Source organism: Magnolia sinica, chromosome 3 (genome assembly GCF_029962835.1).
Source record: "Magnolia sinica isolate HGM2019 chromosome 3, MsV1, whole genome shotgun sequence".
Lineage (NCBI taxonomy): Eukaryota > Viridiplantae > Streptophyta > Magnoliopsida > Magnoliales > Magnoliaceae > Magnolia > Magnolia sinica.
The window spans coordinates 19,965,949-19,983,791 of record NC_080575.1 but is presented as its reverse complement, the minus strand read 5'-3'; the positions used below and the strand labels follow the sequence as shown (position 1 = coordinate 19,983,791).

The following is a 17,843-nucleotide window of genomic DNA, read 5'->3' as shown; positions in this document are numbered from 1 at the left end:
GACCGAAAATCCCTAAAAATTCTTATGGTCTCTACAACCTCCAGCATTCCCATAGAAACTGAAAAAATCAAAGAACCTCAAGCTACTGAATCATTTCCTTCTGATGATGAGGAAACAGAGATAGAAGAAGAAGAAAATGATAAACTACAGGATGCCTATAATCAACTCTATATCCATAGCATCAATATCCTTAAGAGACTTGGGATAAATGAAAACAAAAATAAATTATTGCAAATAGATCTAGACAAAACATTGGAAATCAATACACACTTGATTAATGATCTACAACAATACCATTCGGAAAATGATAAGCTAGAAAGAATTAATCTGTCCCTTAAATCTGAATCATTGAAACTTATTAAACAGATTGATTTATTGAAAGATGAAAATGAGCATCTAAAGAATGAAAATCACACACTCATATTTGATGTAGAGAAATCAAGAAAATCTGCTGAACTGAATTATAAATTTTCCCAGAGTAGTGAAAAATTAGAAAAACTCTTAGGGATGGGAAGACCTGGGAAAGATAAGAGTGAATTAGGATATGAAAAATTCAAAACAAAATCCAAAAATGCAGCACCAATGTTTGAGAAATCAGTTGTATCAGGAAGTAAAACAAATGCTACTTCCATCTGTCATTCTTGTGGAGACTCTGGCCATTTCAAATTTGAATGTATTGCTCCAAGGTGGACTCAATCTGATTTCGGTCCGAATCATACTGGTAAATACAGAAAAACCGAAAAATCAATACAGGATGCTAAGAATCTACTAAACAATATGGCAAAAGAAGCATATCCATCTCCACCCAAAGTGACCAAAAGAATGAAGGAGCTACTAAATCAAGTGGCTGAATTAAATCAGAAAACTAATGAATTTATGAAACAAGGAAACATGGTTCAGTTACCCAACATGCCTATCAAAATCCAAAATGAAACGAAAGCTACCATAATAAGAAATCCTGTCTCAATTGTCTTGTTATTCAATCAAATCATCCAACAAGCAATAGCACTAAATGGTACCTAGACAGCGGGTGCTCAAGACATGTCACGGGTGACAAATCCCTTCTCTCAAACCACTTAAATCTTGATAATGGGATTGTCACCTATGGGGATGGAAGCACCGCTAAGGTAATAGGGCAGGGAACTATCAAAAGAATTGATATGTTTAAAAATGAGAATGCCTTTTGCATAAAAGGATTGACACATAATCTTCTAAGCATATCTCAAATATGTGACAACAAACATATGGTTACCTTTGACAAACTAAAATGCAAGATCCTGGACCTATCAGGAAAATCAATTATGGAGGGTCTTCACACCAGTAACCACTCTATGTGATCAATGGCAATGGGAAGGTTGATCCATATGCCGGTAACAATTGAGCATGGAAAACATGTCTAGGCTAAAGCATCTAAGTCTGGATGAATGCATGCACATGATGCAAAATAAATAAATAAATAAATAAAATAAAATGGATGATTATCATGATATATCTGGGGTTTCTATACCTCAAGAACTTCTTTTTGTGCATAAACATTATTGATGTCTATAATTTTGGTACAACGTTTGTACAAATTTTGATGTATACAAACTGATATGAAAATATATTAAGTTATACATAAATGATAGAACATCGAAATACTAAAATGAATGTTATACACCTTCTCTTCGATAAGTCTGTCAATGAATTGTATGAATACTCGATTAGATCGAACAAATATCGATATCATTGACGCCCCTTCGAAATCAGAAGCGTCACATATCTAAAAAATTTATCGAGGATATCTTCGATAACATCGAATGGGGTATATCGATATCATCGAAACAATTTCGATGATATCGAAGTTCACCGCCCGATAAATAGCTGGCGAGCGGGCCGAAAAAATTTATTTTAGCTTCCCTGTTCGATTTCTCTAGGAGTTTCTTCTGTGGCTCTCATCTTTTGTCAACCATATGCCATCTAGGGTGTCTTGAATCAGGTAATCTCTTTCACATAATCTTGATTCACAACATATACTTCATTAGGTTAGGGCCTCTCTAGATTGATTTAACATCCTTCAGTTGGAAATTTCAGGTTTGTCCTCATAATTCTCAGATTCCCTTTTCTTTGACATTTCCTTCTAAGTTATTCTAATAAGTAAGGAGAAAGGAAAGTCTCCTGTCATCGGTGAGTCATCCAGGCCCACCAGAAAGAAATCTGTGGCCTCAAGAGAAAGAGGAAGGGCTCAATCTCAATGATCCCCTGCACGCCCATGGAGTTCCTCTACTCAACAGTTGTCTCGTAGAGAAGCTCTAACTGCAACACCAGCACCGCCACATACTGTTGTAGGTCCTCCTCCACACATACTTGAAAAGTACTTAGGGAGGCGCTTGGTGTATGAGCGTAGGATTGACAGGGAATGTATAAAACCCTACAATGTGGAAACTCTGTTAGAGGTAATCGACTAGCTGCCTCTTATTGATTTCGGGGGTCCATGTCATGATGAGCGGACCTACCGCTTCCTTGTATACTGTCATTCTCCAACACTAGATTCACTATCCATTTCTATCATAGTCGAGGATGATAGTGTTGACATTACTATAGAATCCATCGCTAGCACTTTCGGTCTAACCTTGTCTCCAGTTGGGTTATCTGACCTTCATCTTGAAAATCCCATCACTTGGTCCACAATTAGAAATTCCTGTGTCAGGATCGAGATATCCTATGGCACCAAGGGAATGCATTGAAGGTGAAATATATGCACCCTCGATACTGAGTCTTGCATGGGATATTCTACTCAAATGCTTACCCTCGTGGACCCAATCGCACTGATCTTACTGGGTTCATGGTCATGGTTATGTATTGTGTTGCCACTGGAGTCAAACTGTGTCTGCCTACCTTGATCCTTCACCAAATAGTAAGTGTCATCCACCAATCCAAAGAAGTTTATTTGTCCTTCCCTCACATAATTCATGTGATATGCGATATAATCGGTATTCCTCAGACAGACGATCCTGAGCGTCCTCTCAAGCATTTTAACAAGGTCAATATTCGAAAACTGTACCTTAAATTTTGTGCCTATTCGGAAGAACAATCTGAGGAGGCTATTCATGAAGGTGGTGAGATGGGAGAATGCACAGCACCAACTGGTGGAGATCCTCTAGAGTCACAACAAGTTCCAGATCTGAGTGGTTCGGCTCAGACCCAACACTTCAAGTTTCTACAAGATAGGATCGGGGAAACGCAGCGGGGATTGGCTCGAACAGACTGGGGAGACATGATGCGCAGTTCTCAGCATTGGAGAAGATGGTGTCCAGCGTACAGTAGTTGGGGCAGCAACTGGTCGATCTAATAACATGCCGACGAGACGATACAACACCGTCCTCATCAGCCCCTCCACCATAGTATCGATAGTCTTTGAGCCGTCACATACACCAGATACGCATCTCGGCATTTGGGCATGGATATCTTTTTGGAATGCCCTGTGATCTAATGAGTGTATGTGATGGCTAGATAACATGAAAAGTCTAACGTTTTTTTTTTTTTTTGGAATGGTTTATGGATATCCTTTGTATGAGGAAAATATTTTTTTGTAAGCCCATAGTTAGGCTAGATATTTGGTTTTGTTGGTTTGGGATGAATGTTGCAACACTGCCAAGCTTGGGCAGTTTCTATTTTTGGATATTTTTATGGTTGTTTAAAAATTCATATATCTTTACTGCCATATCTCTCTGTTCTCAATTATGCATGAAATTCTGAGAAATGCTATTATAAATTGTGAGTGTATTCTCCTGCATATTCCTTAACAATTGAGAATTGGTTTTGTGATTTATGTCTATGCTACTATTTTCTGTTAAAATCACAGCTCTCCTTTGACCTGGTATACATAAATGGTTTCCATGTGAATAGAGATGTTGTTATTTGCTATACATCTGTCCCTTACTGATTATGTATTTTCAAGATGTATCTGATATGCATTGAACTATCTGAATCACTATTGGTTCTCCCATATCTTTATGGTACAACCTCAGTCAACTAGTATTGTTATACTACCCTTTGCCAATGGCTGACAAAAAGGGGGAGAACAAATCTCACTATGAAGAAAAATTGTGTGTATATATGAATGGTGGTACAGGTGGTTGGGGGGAGCAGCTGCATGAAGATAGGGGGGAGCGGCTACATACTTGTGTGCTTAAACTTGCAGTAGCATTGTAAAATTGTGTAAAAAGTTATGTACCCACAATTTAGGGTGTTGGTCTAGATACTGTTCTAGGACTTCAGGTGTTTTGTCACGTAATTGACAAAGGGGGAGATTGAAAGTGCCCTGGTTTGTTAATTAGCATGAGTGTTGAGTCAGCGAGACAAGTGAGCCACGTAGGAAGATTGTTCAAGCGTCTGCCTCAACAGGATGTCTGCTCGAACTCATCAAAAGTAAACTTAGCGTCACATCTCATGTCCCAAAACACCAGGTATATAAAACCCTTAAAAATGCATAGAACATCTTAGGGTTCAAGGTGAGAAAACTACTTTGCAAATTAGGAAAAACTCTTAAGTTTTCTACCTTTGTCAATTTATCGATAAGTTGTTCGATGAAATCGAACTCTGCTATCGATGTCCTCGAAACTCACTCGATATTATCAAATTGAGGATTTCAGATGTCCAAAAACTTCAATGAATTCTCGACTAAATTATCGATGACTCGATGGCATGTTCGATATCATCGAATTTCAAATCTCGAGGTTATCGAGAAGGCTCGATAACATCGACATCTGGTCAGTTGTGTCTAATATGCTGTTAAAGAAAATCATGTGATTCTCGATATGTCGAAGAAAGCCTCGATATCCTCGAAATTTAAACCTCGATGATATCGACGGACCTTCGATGATATTGGATTGGGACATAAAACTATCCAGCAAACTTTCAGGTAAAATCCTTCAAGTATCGAGGATCACTCGATAAAATAGATATTCAAATATCGATCATATCGAGACCAGGTCGATGTCATCGAAATAGGATACAAACTGTCTAGTAAGCTTATAGGAAAATTCCTTGAAAATATCGATGAATTGACGATGTTATCGATATCATCGACATTCAAATCCAGATGATATCATGGGATGCTCGATCATATCAAATACCTGTTTAATCTCAAAGGCAAGTCTGTTCTCATAATTTCAAATGTTGAGGAATCGAACATTGCATCGATGGAATCGGAGTTTGAAATCCGATGTCATCGATATGTGTTCGATATCCTCAACCAGTTGGTAAAAAGGGTCAAAAGCGTTTGACAGATTGAGTTCGTGTCATCAAGTGGCAAGTCGATGTTATCGAGAGTATATGCTCGATGATATTGAATCCTACTCGATGATATCAAACTCTGTCAAAAATATGACTGTTTTATTTTCATTAGAACTTTTTGCCTATTTAATGAGAGCTTACCTTTGGTTGTTTGTAGAGAAAAGAAACAGAGCTTTTGAGTGTCCAATTCAGATCATATACCCTAAGCCTTTTTCTCTCATGGGAGTTCATCCTCCAATCCACCCTCATCATTAATATTCAATAGAGTGGATTGGGGAATGAACTTCCACATTCAAGGATCCTGCAGCTACCACCTTAATAGAAAATCATTGAGCTAGGATACCTTAAATGCATAAATGATTGGAATCACTCTATTTCTCGAATAGGAAAACTGTAACGCCCTGAAAATCGGGGGTCGCGCATACGCTCGACTCCCGAGTTCCCGGGGTCACTTATATCCAATTTTCATTAATATGCGATTAATCTAATCTAAATGCGCATTCTGGAACTTCCTAGAACATGAAGCACAACCACACAAGTCTACTGAAATAGAAGAAAATCAATTATACTTATATATACATGCCTAAAAGAATACAAACGGGCGCACAAGGTGACGCCCAACAAATTCACAAAAAAGAATGGCATGTCCCAAGGAATAAAGCTGAGCCGCTGCTCGGCGATCCAACGACCCATCTACTGATCCGATGGAATCCCGCTCATCAACTGGAAGGGAACTCGTCCTCCTCCTCGAGACTCGCATCACCAGGCTCCACGAAATCTATATCACCTGCATCTATGAATGGGTCTGGTTGGTGTTTTAAAACACCGTCCCAGAGTGGGAGTGAGTGATCAACTCAGTGGGTGCTATTAATCTCAAGTTATCATATGCATCAATTTTAATATGGTCTTAATGAAAAACATACAATCACATACATTTAAGTAATCTTATTAATGCGCATGTATGCAGCATGACATGATGCATACCCTCACAACAACGCTCCCTCGTGCGACAACATCTAACGATCGCCAATGCCAACACTCCCTCAGTGCGACCTCGACTGCCGAGTCGCTACCCTAACTAGTGCAATGCGATGCGATCGTGTTAGCCGAGTTATTAGTTAAGTCCATTCATCCAGCAGATTTGGGAATCTGTCACACCCCACATATCATATGCCCTGAACTAGTTGCGAGGCCAAGGCCCCCCAATGCGTGAGGCCGAGACCCCGCGGTCCTTGACCCCGTCGGGTTTCCCCCATCCCCGACTTCAAGCACATGGGGGTGCTGAATATGGGGTGGCTCGCGGTCACTACGGGAAGGCGCGTCACCCCAGCGTAGGCCGACAGCTCGAACACAGTGTCTCATTCCACCATGCCCGGCTCACGAGGCTGTGGACCATTTTTCGGTGGATTATTGATGGGCTACCTCAGTTGTAGGGTGTCACAGGTTCCATACAGATGTAAGCAAACAGGGTTAACAAATCATGGTTGGTCAACGGTAGGCTAGACCGCACGAGTCCAGGCGAGTACATGGCGGTACGACATCGGGTGCATGCAACCCATGTAGTCCAACTACTGTCGCCCTCACGCACTCGCCCAAATCTGCGGGTTTAGCCTCAAGGCGATCCTACCAACGGGACCGCCTCGACTCTCCTTGCCTTCTTGACTAACCTTAGGGTGTGGATGGTGGTCCACAACAAGTCAGCGGATAGGGTTATCAATTGGCAAAATCATCATCACATTCTCACACATCCACATACAATTCAAATTTATCTACTAAGCAGAACATCATGATTTATGAGTGATGGTGCATGTATGGTGTGTGTGTTAGTGAGGAAGTTGCTCACTTCTCACAACTCATGGGAAACAAATTTGCATAGGAAATAATTAAGGCATGCATGCTATAGGGCAACGTCATAAGAGTAATCCAACAAGACATCAACAAGTAATCAACAAATTTACACCAAGTCATGTAAGAAGCAAAAATAAACATCATGTGAGGAAATCAATTAAAACATATAATTCCACACCACTCCAATAAGCATGAAATCCTAGGTTTTTCTCTATATTCTCTAATTACATCAACCAAGCAATCAAAATCATTAATCTCATATTGAAATTGGTACTAGACCACCTAGGAGTAATAGTCCGCACCTTAAGAGGAGATTTTCATTCTTTGAGATCTTAGGGTTTGGGAATTTGGGTAAAACCACCATTTCCTAAATCAAAATCAAGAAGACAACATTAATGCCTATAAATCTACACTAAGTTGCTCTATTGATGGAAAATATACCATTCTTACCTCCTCTTCTTGGCATTGGTGGGTTTGGTGGAGGTTTCCTTGGAGAATGGGTAGAGAGTTTGCAAGTTTGAGCTTCCTTGGGCCCCACCTCCTACCACATACTCTTTTCCTTTCTTCTTCTTCTCTCTTTCTCCTCCTTTCTCCTCTTCCTCTTCTCCCTTTCTCTCTTTTCTCTCTTCTCTCTTTCCTTTCTCTAGGGCAAATTCGTATGGGGAGAGGGCTGCCCTAAATGAGGCCTTTATATAGTCTCAGGTTTGGTGTAAATGGCCCTAAGGGATGGGTTTTCACTATACTAGACCTATGAGAGAGTCTTTCAAGCCTCTAGGGCCCACTATGGGGTGTACAAGTCAATACACACCGTAGGATAGCTAGCCCTAATGATGATCTACATATGTATATGATCGGCCCGCCATTTGGATGCGCCGATCGACAGATATGATAAGAAGTTTGTTCAACGGTCACCGATAGTCGATCAGGGCCGCGGCTATATGGATATGAGAAGGAAAATATCCTTACTCCATGGGTAAAGTTTGGTCGCAAACTGACGGTCCGAAATCCTCAACTTTGCATAAGAGTGGACGACTCAATTCACTTAAGTTCCAACTCCTTCCTTTAGGGTATTTACACTTCTCATGCACTCATCCTTCAGCTCAAGTTGACCGGTTCTGGACCGTACCCAGGTCCGATTCCCGCGATGGACGTCAAGCCCAATGAGACGGACATTATTCTATAATTCTGGAACTAGTGGTCCACCAACGAGCGGTCTAAAGCTTGTTTGGATAACTAAGGCAGTTCTGGTGGTCCTCTAGCCATGAAACTTATAGGATAGGTGCTCCATGGCCCGATGAAGGGCCATGCAAAATTTGAGAATGATCAGATATGGGGTTTGGTCGCACGGGTCTGATTCGCAATCAACGGTCACCGTGCCACGATCGGGACCCAGATTTTATGGGCGGGTGTAGAAAAATACATTAGACCCTCATTATAAATTATGAAGAAATCTGATAGCTGAAATGTCTCACATTTCAATTTTATTTTCACGTGCCAGATTCCAATTTTTGGCATTGGTGGGGCGCATCTGGCAAGTGCCAGATTACACTTCTGGGTGTCCACTGGGTCCGTGGTCCGCGATGGTCCCCAAGCCCAATGAAATCTATGCTCCCCTCAATTTTTATAATTTTCTGACCTTCCTATGTCGCGGTATAGCCCGCACGGGCTGCTGCCAAGTGTAAATGGCCATTTGGCTTGACGGCCCGCACCAGGTTCTATCAGGACCCGTCTGGTCTAATTTATTTGTGATACCTCACTATGAGTGGCTTAAATGAACGATCCTGTGGCAAATCCTACGTGGACGCCCCAGGACACTGTTCTGGTTGGGTGGGACATTACACTACACCTGATATTCAAGTGATCGGGCGGATTTATTAGCTTCTTACGGCTGATTAATCAGACTGGTGCGGTTCTTTACTAGTTCCACCCGTGTTCAAACTATCATGGAGTGCTAATGGTCATTAAGTGATGTTATAAGTTAATTAAAAAAAATAAAAATAAAAATTGATGGATTTTTGAAAATCCTAAACAGTGAAAATCAAGGATGTTACAAAAACATTTAATAGAGTTAGATTCCAACATAACCTTGATCCAACCCGTCACCTTACATTGGAGGATCATCTGTGTTGCGGTTCAAGAGAGCTGAAGATTTTTCATCATCAAAGGAGGAGATCTTCATCAATGTGCTAAATGGGGCTCATCTACTTATCTGTAAGTCATTAGAGTCCAGAGATCCTTTTGATCATTCCTGTTGTAGGATTGGGTCAAAGGTGTTTCTCACCCCTTTCAAGTCCTCATAGGAGGCCTCCGATGGGAGAGTACGTGAGGGTGTTATGTATTGACCCTTGCTTTGTGGAGAGCATAAACTTAAGTCCTTAACCTGTGTGGTCTAAAACCTAGGTGCTGTGTGTTGACCTTTACTCTTGTATAGGGCATAAACTGTTAGGTTCCTTAAGTGGATCCTTGACTTGTGTGGTCTAAAATCTGGGTGATGTGTGTTGACCCTTGCTCCTATGTAGGGCATAAACTTGTGTCTCGTGGAGACACATTAGAGTCAGCCTGGTGTAGGTTGTACTGGTTTGAGGTAAACCTGATTTGAAACTTCCGTTAGTGAGATCCGGTACACTCAAGGGTTGAGTGTGTCCGCCGAAAGTGGAGTAGACAAGTAGTCGAACCACTATAAAAATGATTGTGTTTGATATTACTATTTACTCTTACTGTTTGTGTGATTTCTCTGAATGTTCTCATATTGCATATTTACATGATTTCCTATAACTAATTAGAATCACATCTCACACACAGTCACATCCATCATGAACTTTGTTATACAACTTGTTTATATTTTGAATAGTCTTATGATTGGATCCTCTATTTGGCTTGGAAGTCAATAGAATTACATTGAAGAAATCCTGTTATTTGCATATTAATGTAGGATTGGGTTAATAGGTTCTAAATCATCATAAAAAAATTTTAAAAAATCCTATTCACCCCCCTCTAGGACATCTTGGCATATTCCCACTTCGACTGAAGCGGTCACTACCGCAATTTCATGATGTGCATCAGGATGTCTAATGGGATGAAACACATCCTGATGGATATGAGGCATGTTCCTAACCTACAGAGGAATTTAATATCTCTAGGGCCTCTCAAGGCTATTAGGTGTAAATTCACCGGTTTTGATCATATCCTAAAGGTTTTAAAAGAGACACTCGTAATGATGAACACCATATCAAGTGGAGCTATAGTGTCTGTAACAGAGTCCACGCTAGCATATTTACATCATGTATGTCTAGGCCACATGAGCAGCGCAACATAAAGGTATTTGAAGAAGGCGGTGTCAGTCTAGAGAATATCTACACGAGTGTAAATCCAGCGAACATGTTGATAAAGGTAATTCCCACAAAGAAGTTTTGATTTTTTTTTTTCAACTTCTCTTAGTCTAACAAAAGGTTGATGAAGATAGAATGTGCAAAAGAAGCGACAGCGGTAGTGAAGCTATGATGAAGGCAAATAGAGATGGAAATTGGAGTAGTGGTTCATTACAATTGAAGGTATAGTGGAGATTGTTATCATATGTATTAAATTTTATTTGTAACTGGGTCAGTTGATGGCATTGATAGACCACTCAATCCCATCGAGCAATTGTTGATCCCATCAACAACCCATTCGATCTCATCGAGTTTATTCCCTTTGCTCGTTGGACTATTTTTTTGTCCAAATCCATATGATTGAAGGTCACTCCCATCGAAGAGCCTTTGATGGTTGTCGATCCCATCGACAGAAGCGCACGGTTTTACGGAATTGTGCAAATTGTTTCATATTTTGGGTGCGAAACTTTATATGTGTGTAATTACAAGATTAGGATAATGCTAAGTTAACCTAAGCTATTTTGAGGAGGGATGTACGTTGTGAGGGGCTTGGGGAAGGTGAAAAGGTGGATTTTTATATTATTGTAAGCGATTCCATATCTTGTGTCTTTGTTTTCATGGTGATTCGATGTTGCTTTGTTTAGGAATTCCTAATTGAGTGTGATTGATGGCATGAAATAACCTATAAATTGTATATGTTTTTTTTTTTTTTTTTTTTTTTTTTTTAACACATGCACACATACTCCCACGCACTCACTAGTGGAATTTCGCCACCTATGGGTACTCCCCTTGACAAAGTGTTGAAACTCCTAAAAGTCTACCACCGGAGCAAGAGTAAAGACCCACCTATAAATTGTATATGTTGCGAACTTTGTATATGTTGCAAACTAGTAATTTAAATAAAAAATGTCCAAAATATTGGAGCCACTTTAGCAGTTATGAACAAAATATTATGGTTATTTGATGACGTGACCATCAAATCAAAACAGTGGGCATTTATTGGACAGTTAAAAATATAAAATACCCTATGCTCTTATTTCATGAAAACAATGTCCACAAATCAGATGTTAGGATTGTTTGATCAATCTGACTTTTGGGATGCTGAATTAAATGAAAGTACCATAATTTAGTCAGTTTAATTCGAGTTAACACATGCCGCATATAGAATTTGTAAGGGCCTGTGTATGAAGCTTCATAAGGTGCCAGAGTATTAAAGAAAAGAAAAAAAAAAAAAACTCCCCTCTCCTTTTTTTCCCAATGGCAAACCGGTACTGTTTTTCGTGAGTAGAAAAATAAATTAGTGCTAAAAACACAACTCCCTCCCTCTCATTCACACATCCCAAGACCCTTCTCTCTTTCCCTCATTTTCAAAGCCTCTATAAGGAGGGACATGTAGCTTATTTGACGTCCAAGGCCCGGCATCTCACCACCATCCATCAAAGAACACCTCTCCTTATAAAAGGTCAACATTCTCCTTTTCTTTTTACTCCCTTTTGCTTTATCACCTCCCACCACATCCTCTTTCTTTATTTTTTTTCGTCTATATATCGCTCTTCCTCCTCTCTTTTCCTTCCCTTTCCTCTCTCTCTCTCTCTCTCTCTCTCTCTCTCTCTCATTACACTTTAGTCATTGCCTCCAACTCCCTCTCAGCTTTGAATCCAATTCCTGTTCTGTTTTCAATCCTCTGGTTTCCTCTGTTTTCATCCAGACAATCCTGCCTTTTGTACTGACTACAGGTTTCCATTGCAATCCTCATCTGGGTATTTTTCTGCTTCCGTTTTTCCTCTGTTTCCATCCATTGAAAGAGAGAAAACTCCTGCCTTTTGTTTCAGTTCTTGGGTCTAATTCCAAAATCCTCATCTGGGTATTTCTCCTTTTCTGGTCTTCATTCCTCTGTTTTCCTCCGTTCTAACCCAAACATCCATTTAAAGAGCAAAGGCTCTTGCCTTGCCTTCTGATTCTTGCCTTTTGCTTCAAATCCTCATCTGGGTCTTTTTAATTTTGGTGGGCCGTTGCCTTTTTTCGCATTTTTTGTCAGGTTTGTATGGAAAAGGATAAGTTCTTTGTGAATGTCAGCAACTCCCCTCTTCAACCCAATTGGCACTCTCAATCGTCAGGCACGGACATTCGACTCGGAAACATGAATTGTGTACCTGAGCAACTGCAATCCGGTTTTCTCAATTTGAATTGGGAGAATTCGTTGGACCATAGTGCACCCTTCGAACCGGCATTGAACTCAATCGTCTCTTCACCAGCAACCGTGGCCACCTCTTACAGTACTACTTCATGCTACAACACTCCCTTGAATTCCCCATCCAAGCTTAATCTATCCACTATTCCAGGAAATTCGATGACGGCCCCCACCAGTTTGGTTCCATTCTCAGCTGATCCTGGTTTCGCAGAGCGGGCCGCGAAGTTCTCATGCTTCGGCGGTGGGAATTATGGAGGACCAGCAGGCCAGCTTGGGTTCAACGATACTGAATTGCTGCATAGGTCTGTGCTGAAGATGGGGAGCGGTAAGCTGTCGAGAGTCTCAAGCATCCAGTCTCTTAGGACTGGATCTGAGGTGGGTGTTCTCGATAATAAAGAGACAGGATTACCAGATGGGTTGGAGGCTGAGATGAGGTCCATTTCCCCTTCATCTTTAGACAGGAAATTAAGTAGATTGTCCAGGTCTTCTACACCCGATGATGCTGAATTCGCCAATGCTCGTGACGAATCATCACCTTCCAATGGGATCGCAGGTGGGGATGTCAGTTTGAATGGCCCAATTGATATCAATGTGAGAAAAAGAAAAGCCTTTACGAGGGGCAAACCAAAGGAATTCCTGTCGTCTCCCTCGGCCAAAGATCCCAAGGTCTCAGATTTTTATTTTTATTTTTTAAATCTAAATTCTCAAATCAGCTTCTTGGGTATGCTAATTTCTGAAATTTTCTCTTGCAGGTGGCTGAAGAAAATGATTCAAATGCAAAAAGAAGCAAATCTACTGAAGCGAATGTCGCGGGAAAGGATTCTGCAGAACAGAATGGCATTCCAAATGCAGTAGACTGTGGCCAGAAACAAACCAAGGATAACACAAAACCACCTGAGCCACCCAAACAGGACTACATCCACGTCCGAGCAAGAAGAGGCCAAGCTACAGACAGCCACAGCCTTGCTGAGAGGGTAAGAGAAAACCCAGTAATTTTTACTGAAATGGCAGTTTTTTATTGTTACCAACTTCCATTAATCGCTTCTTCATTTCTCTACCAGGTTAGAAGAGAAAAAATCAGCGAACGGATGAAGTTCTTGCAAGATCTCGTCCCCGGCTGCAATAAGGTATTGAAATATTCAAACCTGCAATAAGGAAATTGGTAGAGGTTGGGTATCTAATGCAGCCCTCTATGGTTATTGTAGGTGACTGGGAAAGCAGTTATGCTCGACGAGATTATAAACTATGTTCAGTCGTTGCAGCGCCAGGTCGAGGTAAATCAAGATATCTATGTTTTCCATGTCATACCGCCAGGCAGGATTGGAATTTTTTTTTTTTTTTCGGTTCTTGAAATTTCGTCGCTTGTTGCAGTTCCTCTCAATGAAGTTAGCCAATGTGAATCCAAGGCTCGATCTCAACATGGAGACTCTTCTATCGAAGAATGTAAGTTGGGAGATTTCGATTGGTTCTGCTTTCCACAGCGCTGATTAACGCTCTTTTTGTATTAATTGCCTTCCTTTGTGAATTCAGATACTTCAATCACATGGGCCAGCGCCGAATTCAATGTTTCCATTGGATTCATCGGCACCAGCATTTTTGTATGGTCAGCAGCCTCAACACGGACCCGTGCTTAGCATTGCATCAAATGGGTCGGAGGCCCACGGTTCTGTAATTCCATTGGATCTACATCGAAATCTAGGCGCTCAGCTAGCCGCCATTGATGGATGTGGCGATGCTTCTTCACAGGTAATTTCTACTAAATTCCATCTTCATCATTTGATTTTCATGAAAAGAATACTAACCGAGAAATGGAATATCTGATTTTCAGCTTGCAAATTTCTGGGAGGACGATCTACAAAGTGTCGTTCAGATGGGTTTCGGACAGAATCTGGAAACAGCATTCCCATTCCATGGTAGGGGAAAAAATTGTGAATTGGTTTTTTTTTTTTTTTTTAATCCGAATAGGAATTCAAAAGAGTATTGATTTACTGGTTAGTGTTGTAATTAATCTGATGCAGGCTCATTGCCCACAACTCATATGAAAGTCGAGCTTTGAATTCAATCAAAGCTCAAAGGAGCTCTTGATTTCGATCATTCGAATGTGTTCTGATCATGGGAGGATTTTGTACATACGTAGAAGACATTGAATTCAAATCGGCACAGGCACTTACAGATCGATCTTCAAGTCCGAGTGAACTTTCTTTTACTCAATCGATTTAGCAACCGATTCTTTGTAAAATCATCACTACAATCCATGGTAATATCATAGGCTAATTGTGTCGAGTGGTGCGAAGATCAGCACCACAAGTAAGATGTAACAGCTGTGCGGCCGCTTCCAATTACATAATGTTGGTATTGTCGTTCGGAATACTGTTGTTAGGATTATTAATTCAAATTGAAATGTTACTCATCATGTTGTCACAGCTGAAAATCTTTGAACGGAAATCGCGGTTAGATTATGATTTGTTGCTTAACTTGTGGGAATTAAGATGATTTCTACTTGCAACCAGCTGTAAGTGGGACCCAATGGCCTCTCAAGTCCAAGAGGATTGATTGTGAAAGCTTCTCTACAAATCCCATTTCTGGATTTTGGGTGTTGAGCTGGAGTCAACTGTAAACAGATTTTAGCATCATGGGGCCCATTTTCTAACCCATGTACAATTTAATAAGCTAACCAACTTCTGATTGAAGTTTAGGTGGGCCCCACATTTTAGAATGACCTTAACCATTCAGCTCTGGGCTTCTGGCGATTGAACATGAGCTGTTGTTTGTTGGGGTCTATTCTCTGCCCATTTTACCATTTTCATAAGCTAACAAACATCTGATTGAAGTTTAGTTGGGGACCCATCTTGTATGGAGCATAAGAAAAAAGTCACACCATCAGGATGATCTTAACCATTCAGCTAATGGGCTTCTTCAGGCAATTGAACGTGAGCCATTGTTCGTCATCGAGGCGTTTTCTTACAAGTAGTCTATCCATGGAGGGGGGCCTACCACTCTACTGGCCATGATAACCATCTGCCTGGTCCATTATCTGAATGAGTACTATATTGGGTGATCCAGAGGTGTACTGTACCAGTGCTCTTTTAAATTCCTTCTCTGTATTGCCCCTTTGTATTCACTCCAGTTCCTGATACTATGAACTGGAGAGCTGGTACAGTGGCCTTTTATGTGATCAGAAGGATAGCATCAAAGTACCCAGCTGGTTGGCAAATCTGAGGTTTGACATGGCCCACCTAATCAGACAGCTCTGCAAATACCATCTGTCCAAAAGCTTCACTTACATGGAAGAACAATAATGTATTGGACAGTTCAGGTATTTGATGCTCTTCAAGATAAGACTACTTTTTTGAAAGGCTGCTAAAAAAATCCAGTTTCCAGACTCCGTGCACTAAAATCTACCATTGCATTTGTCAGGTTTGTCCCCACATGTGCCCATCTGGCACACGTTTGGAGCATCTGGGATGTCCATCATCTGGGGCCCACTGTCTAGATTCTATAAACCAAAACAACACTGACAAAAAAAAAACTTGCCATTAGTTTTTCAACAATATCTTTTGATCATTTAGGCCCACCTGATGAGTGACCCAGTAAGAATTTTGTCTGGAGGATCCAAACTGTGGGGCCCACCTGATAGACGGCTTAGTTCTCACACATTTTCCTTCATTGTCGCATGTGGAAGTGTGGAGGGGCCACTGTAATACATAAGAGGTAAGTAGTTAACAAATCAACATCACCCATGATATGGAAACATAATCAAACATTAGATTTTCAGTAAGATCAAAGAAGATACTAATATCAGACGGTTTGTCATCATCCTGCGCCGTTGCGGCCCATCATTTTCCGATACCCGATTGGTACCCATGATTACAAAATGTATGTTTCGGATCTAACTTGCTTGGGTTATCAGCTATCGACATGTATTTCTCACAATTTGGGTCAGATTTCAGTTCAATTAGAAGATCTTCAGTTGCGTTCAAATTTTCGGATATTCCTAGCCGTTGGCACAATCACATGGACCATGAAGATCATTTGTTGTATAAAATTAAGGTTGTCTAAGATGGGTCCTTGAGAAGAAACAGTTAAGAGGGTGTGCAATGCTTGCAGGCCAAAAAGATCACTGGGCCGGATTGAGTTTGCGTCGGAGAAACATTTAATAAATGTTATCGAACACACAAATCCTAGGCCAGGGATGCATCAATCAATCCAGATCAACAGCTGAAATGCCACATTATGGGTGGGCCATATTTTTTTTCTGGACCACCCATATATAGGCAACAAATCCGTCACTTCCGGAATTCCCGACAGCTCGATTTTCAGGCCATGGCTCATCCATTAGGTGGTCCACTAATTCCAATTTTCAGATATTCCCAGCCGTTGGCACAATCACATGGACCATGAAGATCATTTGTTGTACAAAATTAAGGTTGTCTAAGGTGGGTCCTTGAGAAGAAACAGTAAGTGGGTGTACAATGCTTGCGGGCTGAAACAATCACCGAGCCAGATCGAGTTTGCATCGGAGAAACATAATAAATGTTATCGAACACACAAATCCTAGGCCGGCAATGCATCGATCAATCCAGATCAACAGGTGATATTCCACATTATTGGTGGGCCACATTTTTTTCTGGACCGCCCAAATCCGTTACTTCCAAAATTCCCGACGGCTTGATTTTCAGGCCATGGCTCATCCATTAGGTGGTCCACTAACCAAACAGTCCTGATCCATCACCAAATTGCAGACAACCAACATTAGGAAAATGGAACTTGACACACACACTATTTCCTAAATCATGATAATTATGGTGGCCCACTATTAAATTCCATCACTACTATCAGTGTCCATCACCTCACCAGCCATTGCTTCAACTTGGGTTGTTGATCTTTGTGTGGAAAACCAACAATAGCTGTGAAGAAATCATTGATTTCACCAACCATGTTTCTATGCTTTCCAACTGTGAGTGTATTTGCATTTTTTTATTCCAAAGATACACGCAATTCCCTCCACGTTCATACGGTTAGATTACATTTACATCTACATAGATGAATGGGCCTTGCCGTGGAACTGCCAACGTAGTACAGTTATGTGAAATCTGGACCATTCATCACGTAGGAACGACCAGGAACATGTCCTGACCTAAAATCAGGCCTCTTGGTTG

At 40.9% G+C, this 17,843-nt stretch overlaps 1 protein-coding gene across 1 annotated transcript; it reads left to right on the top strand.

Annotated features, from left to right (window-relative positions):
• Positions 1 to 11,570: 11,570 nt before the first annotated feature.
• On the top strand, positions 11,571 to 15,094 carry LOC131239658 (transcription factor bHLH62-like). The gene is made up of 8 exons (XM_058237466.1): positions 11,571 to 13,350; positions 13,437 to 13,658; positions 13,746 to 13,811; positions 13,890 to 13,958; positions 14,056 to 14,127; positions 14,215 to 14,430; positions 14,513 to 14,597; positions 14,703 to 15,094. Exons 1-8 carry the CDS (start codon positions 12,538 to 12,540, stop codon positions 14,738 to 14,740), a joined length of 1,581 nt encoding a protein of 526 aa, XP_058093449.1. The 5' UTR covers positions 11,571 to 12,537; the 3' UTR covers positions 14,741 to 15,094.
• Positions 15,095 to 17,843: the final 2,749 nt, after the last annotated feature.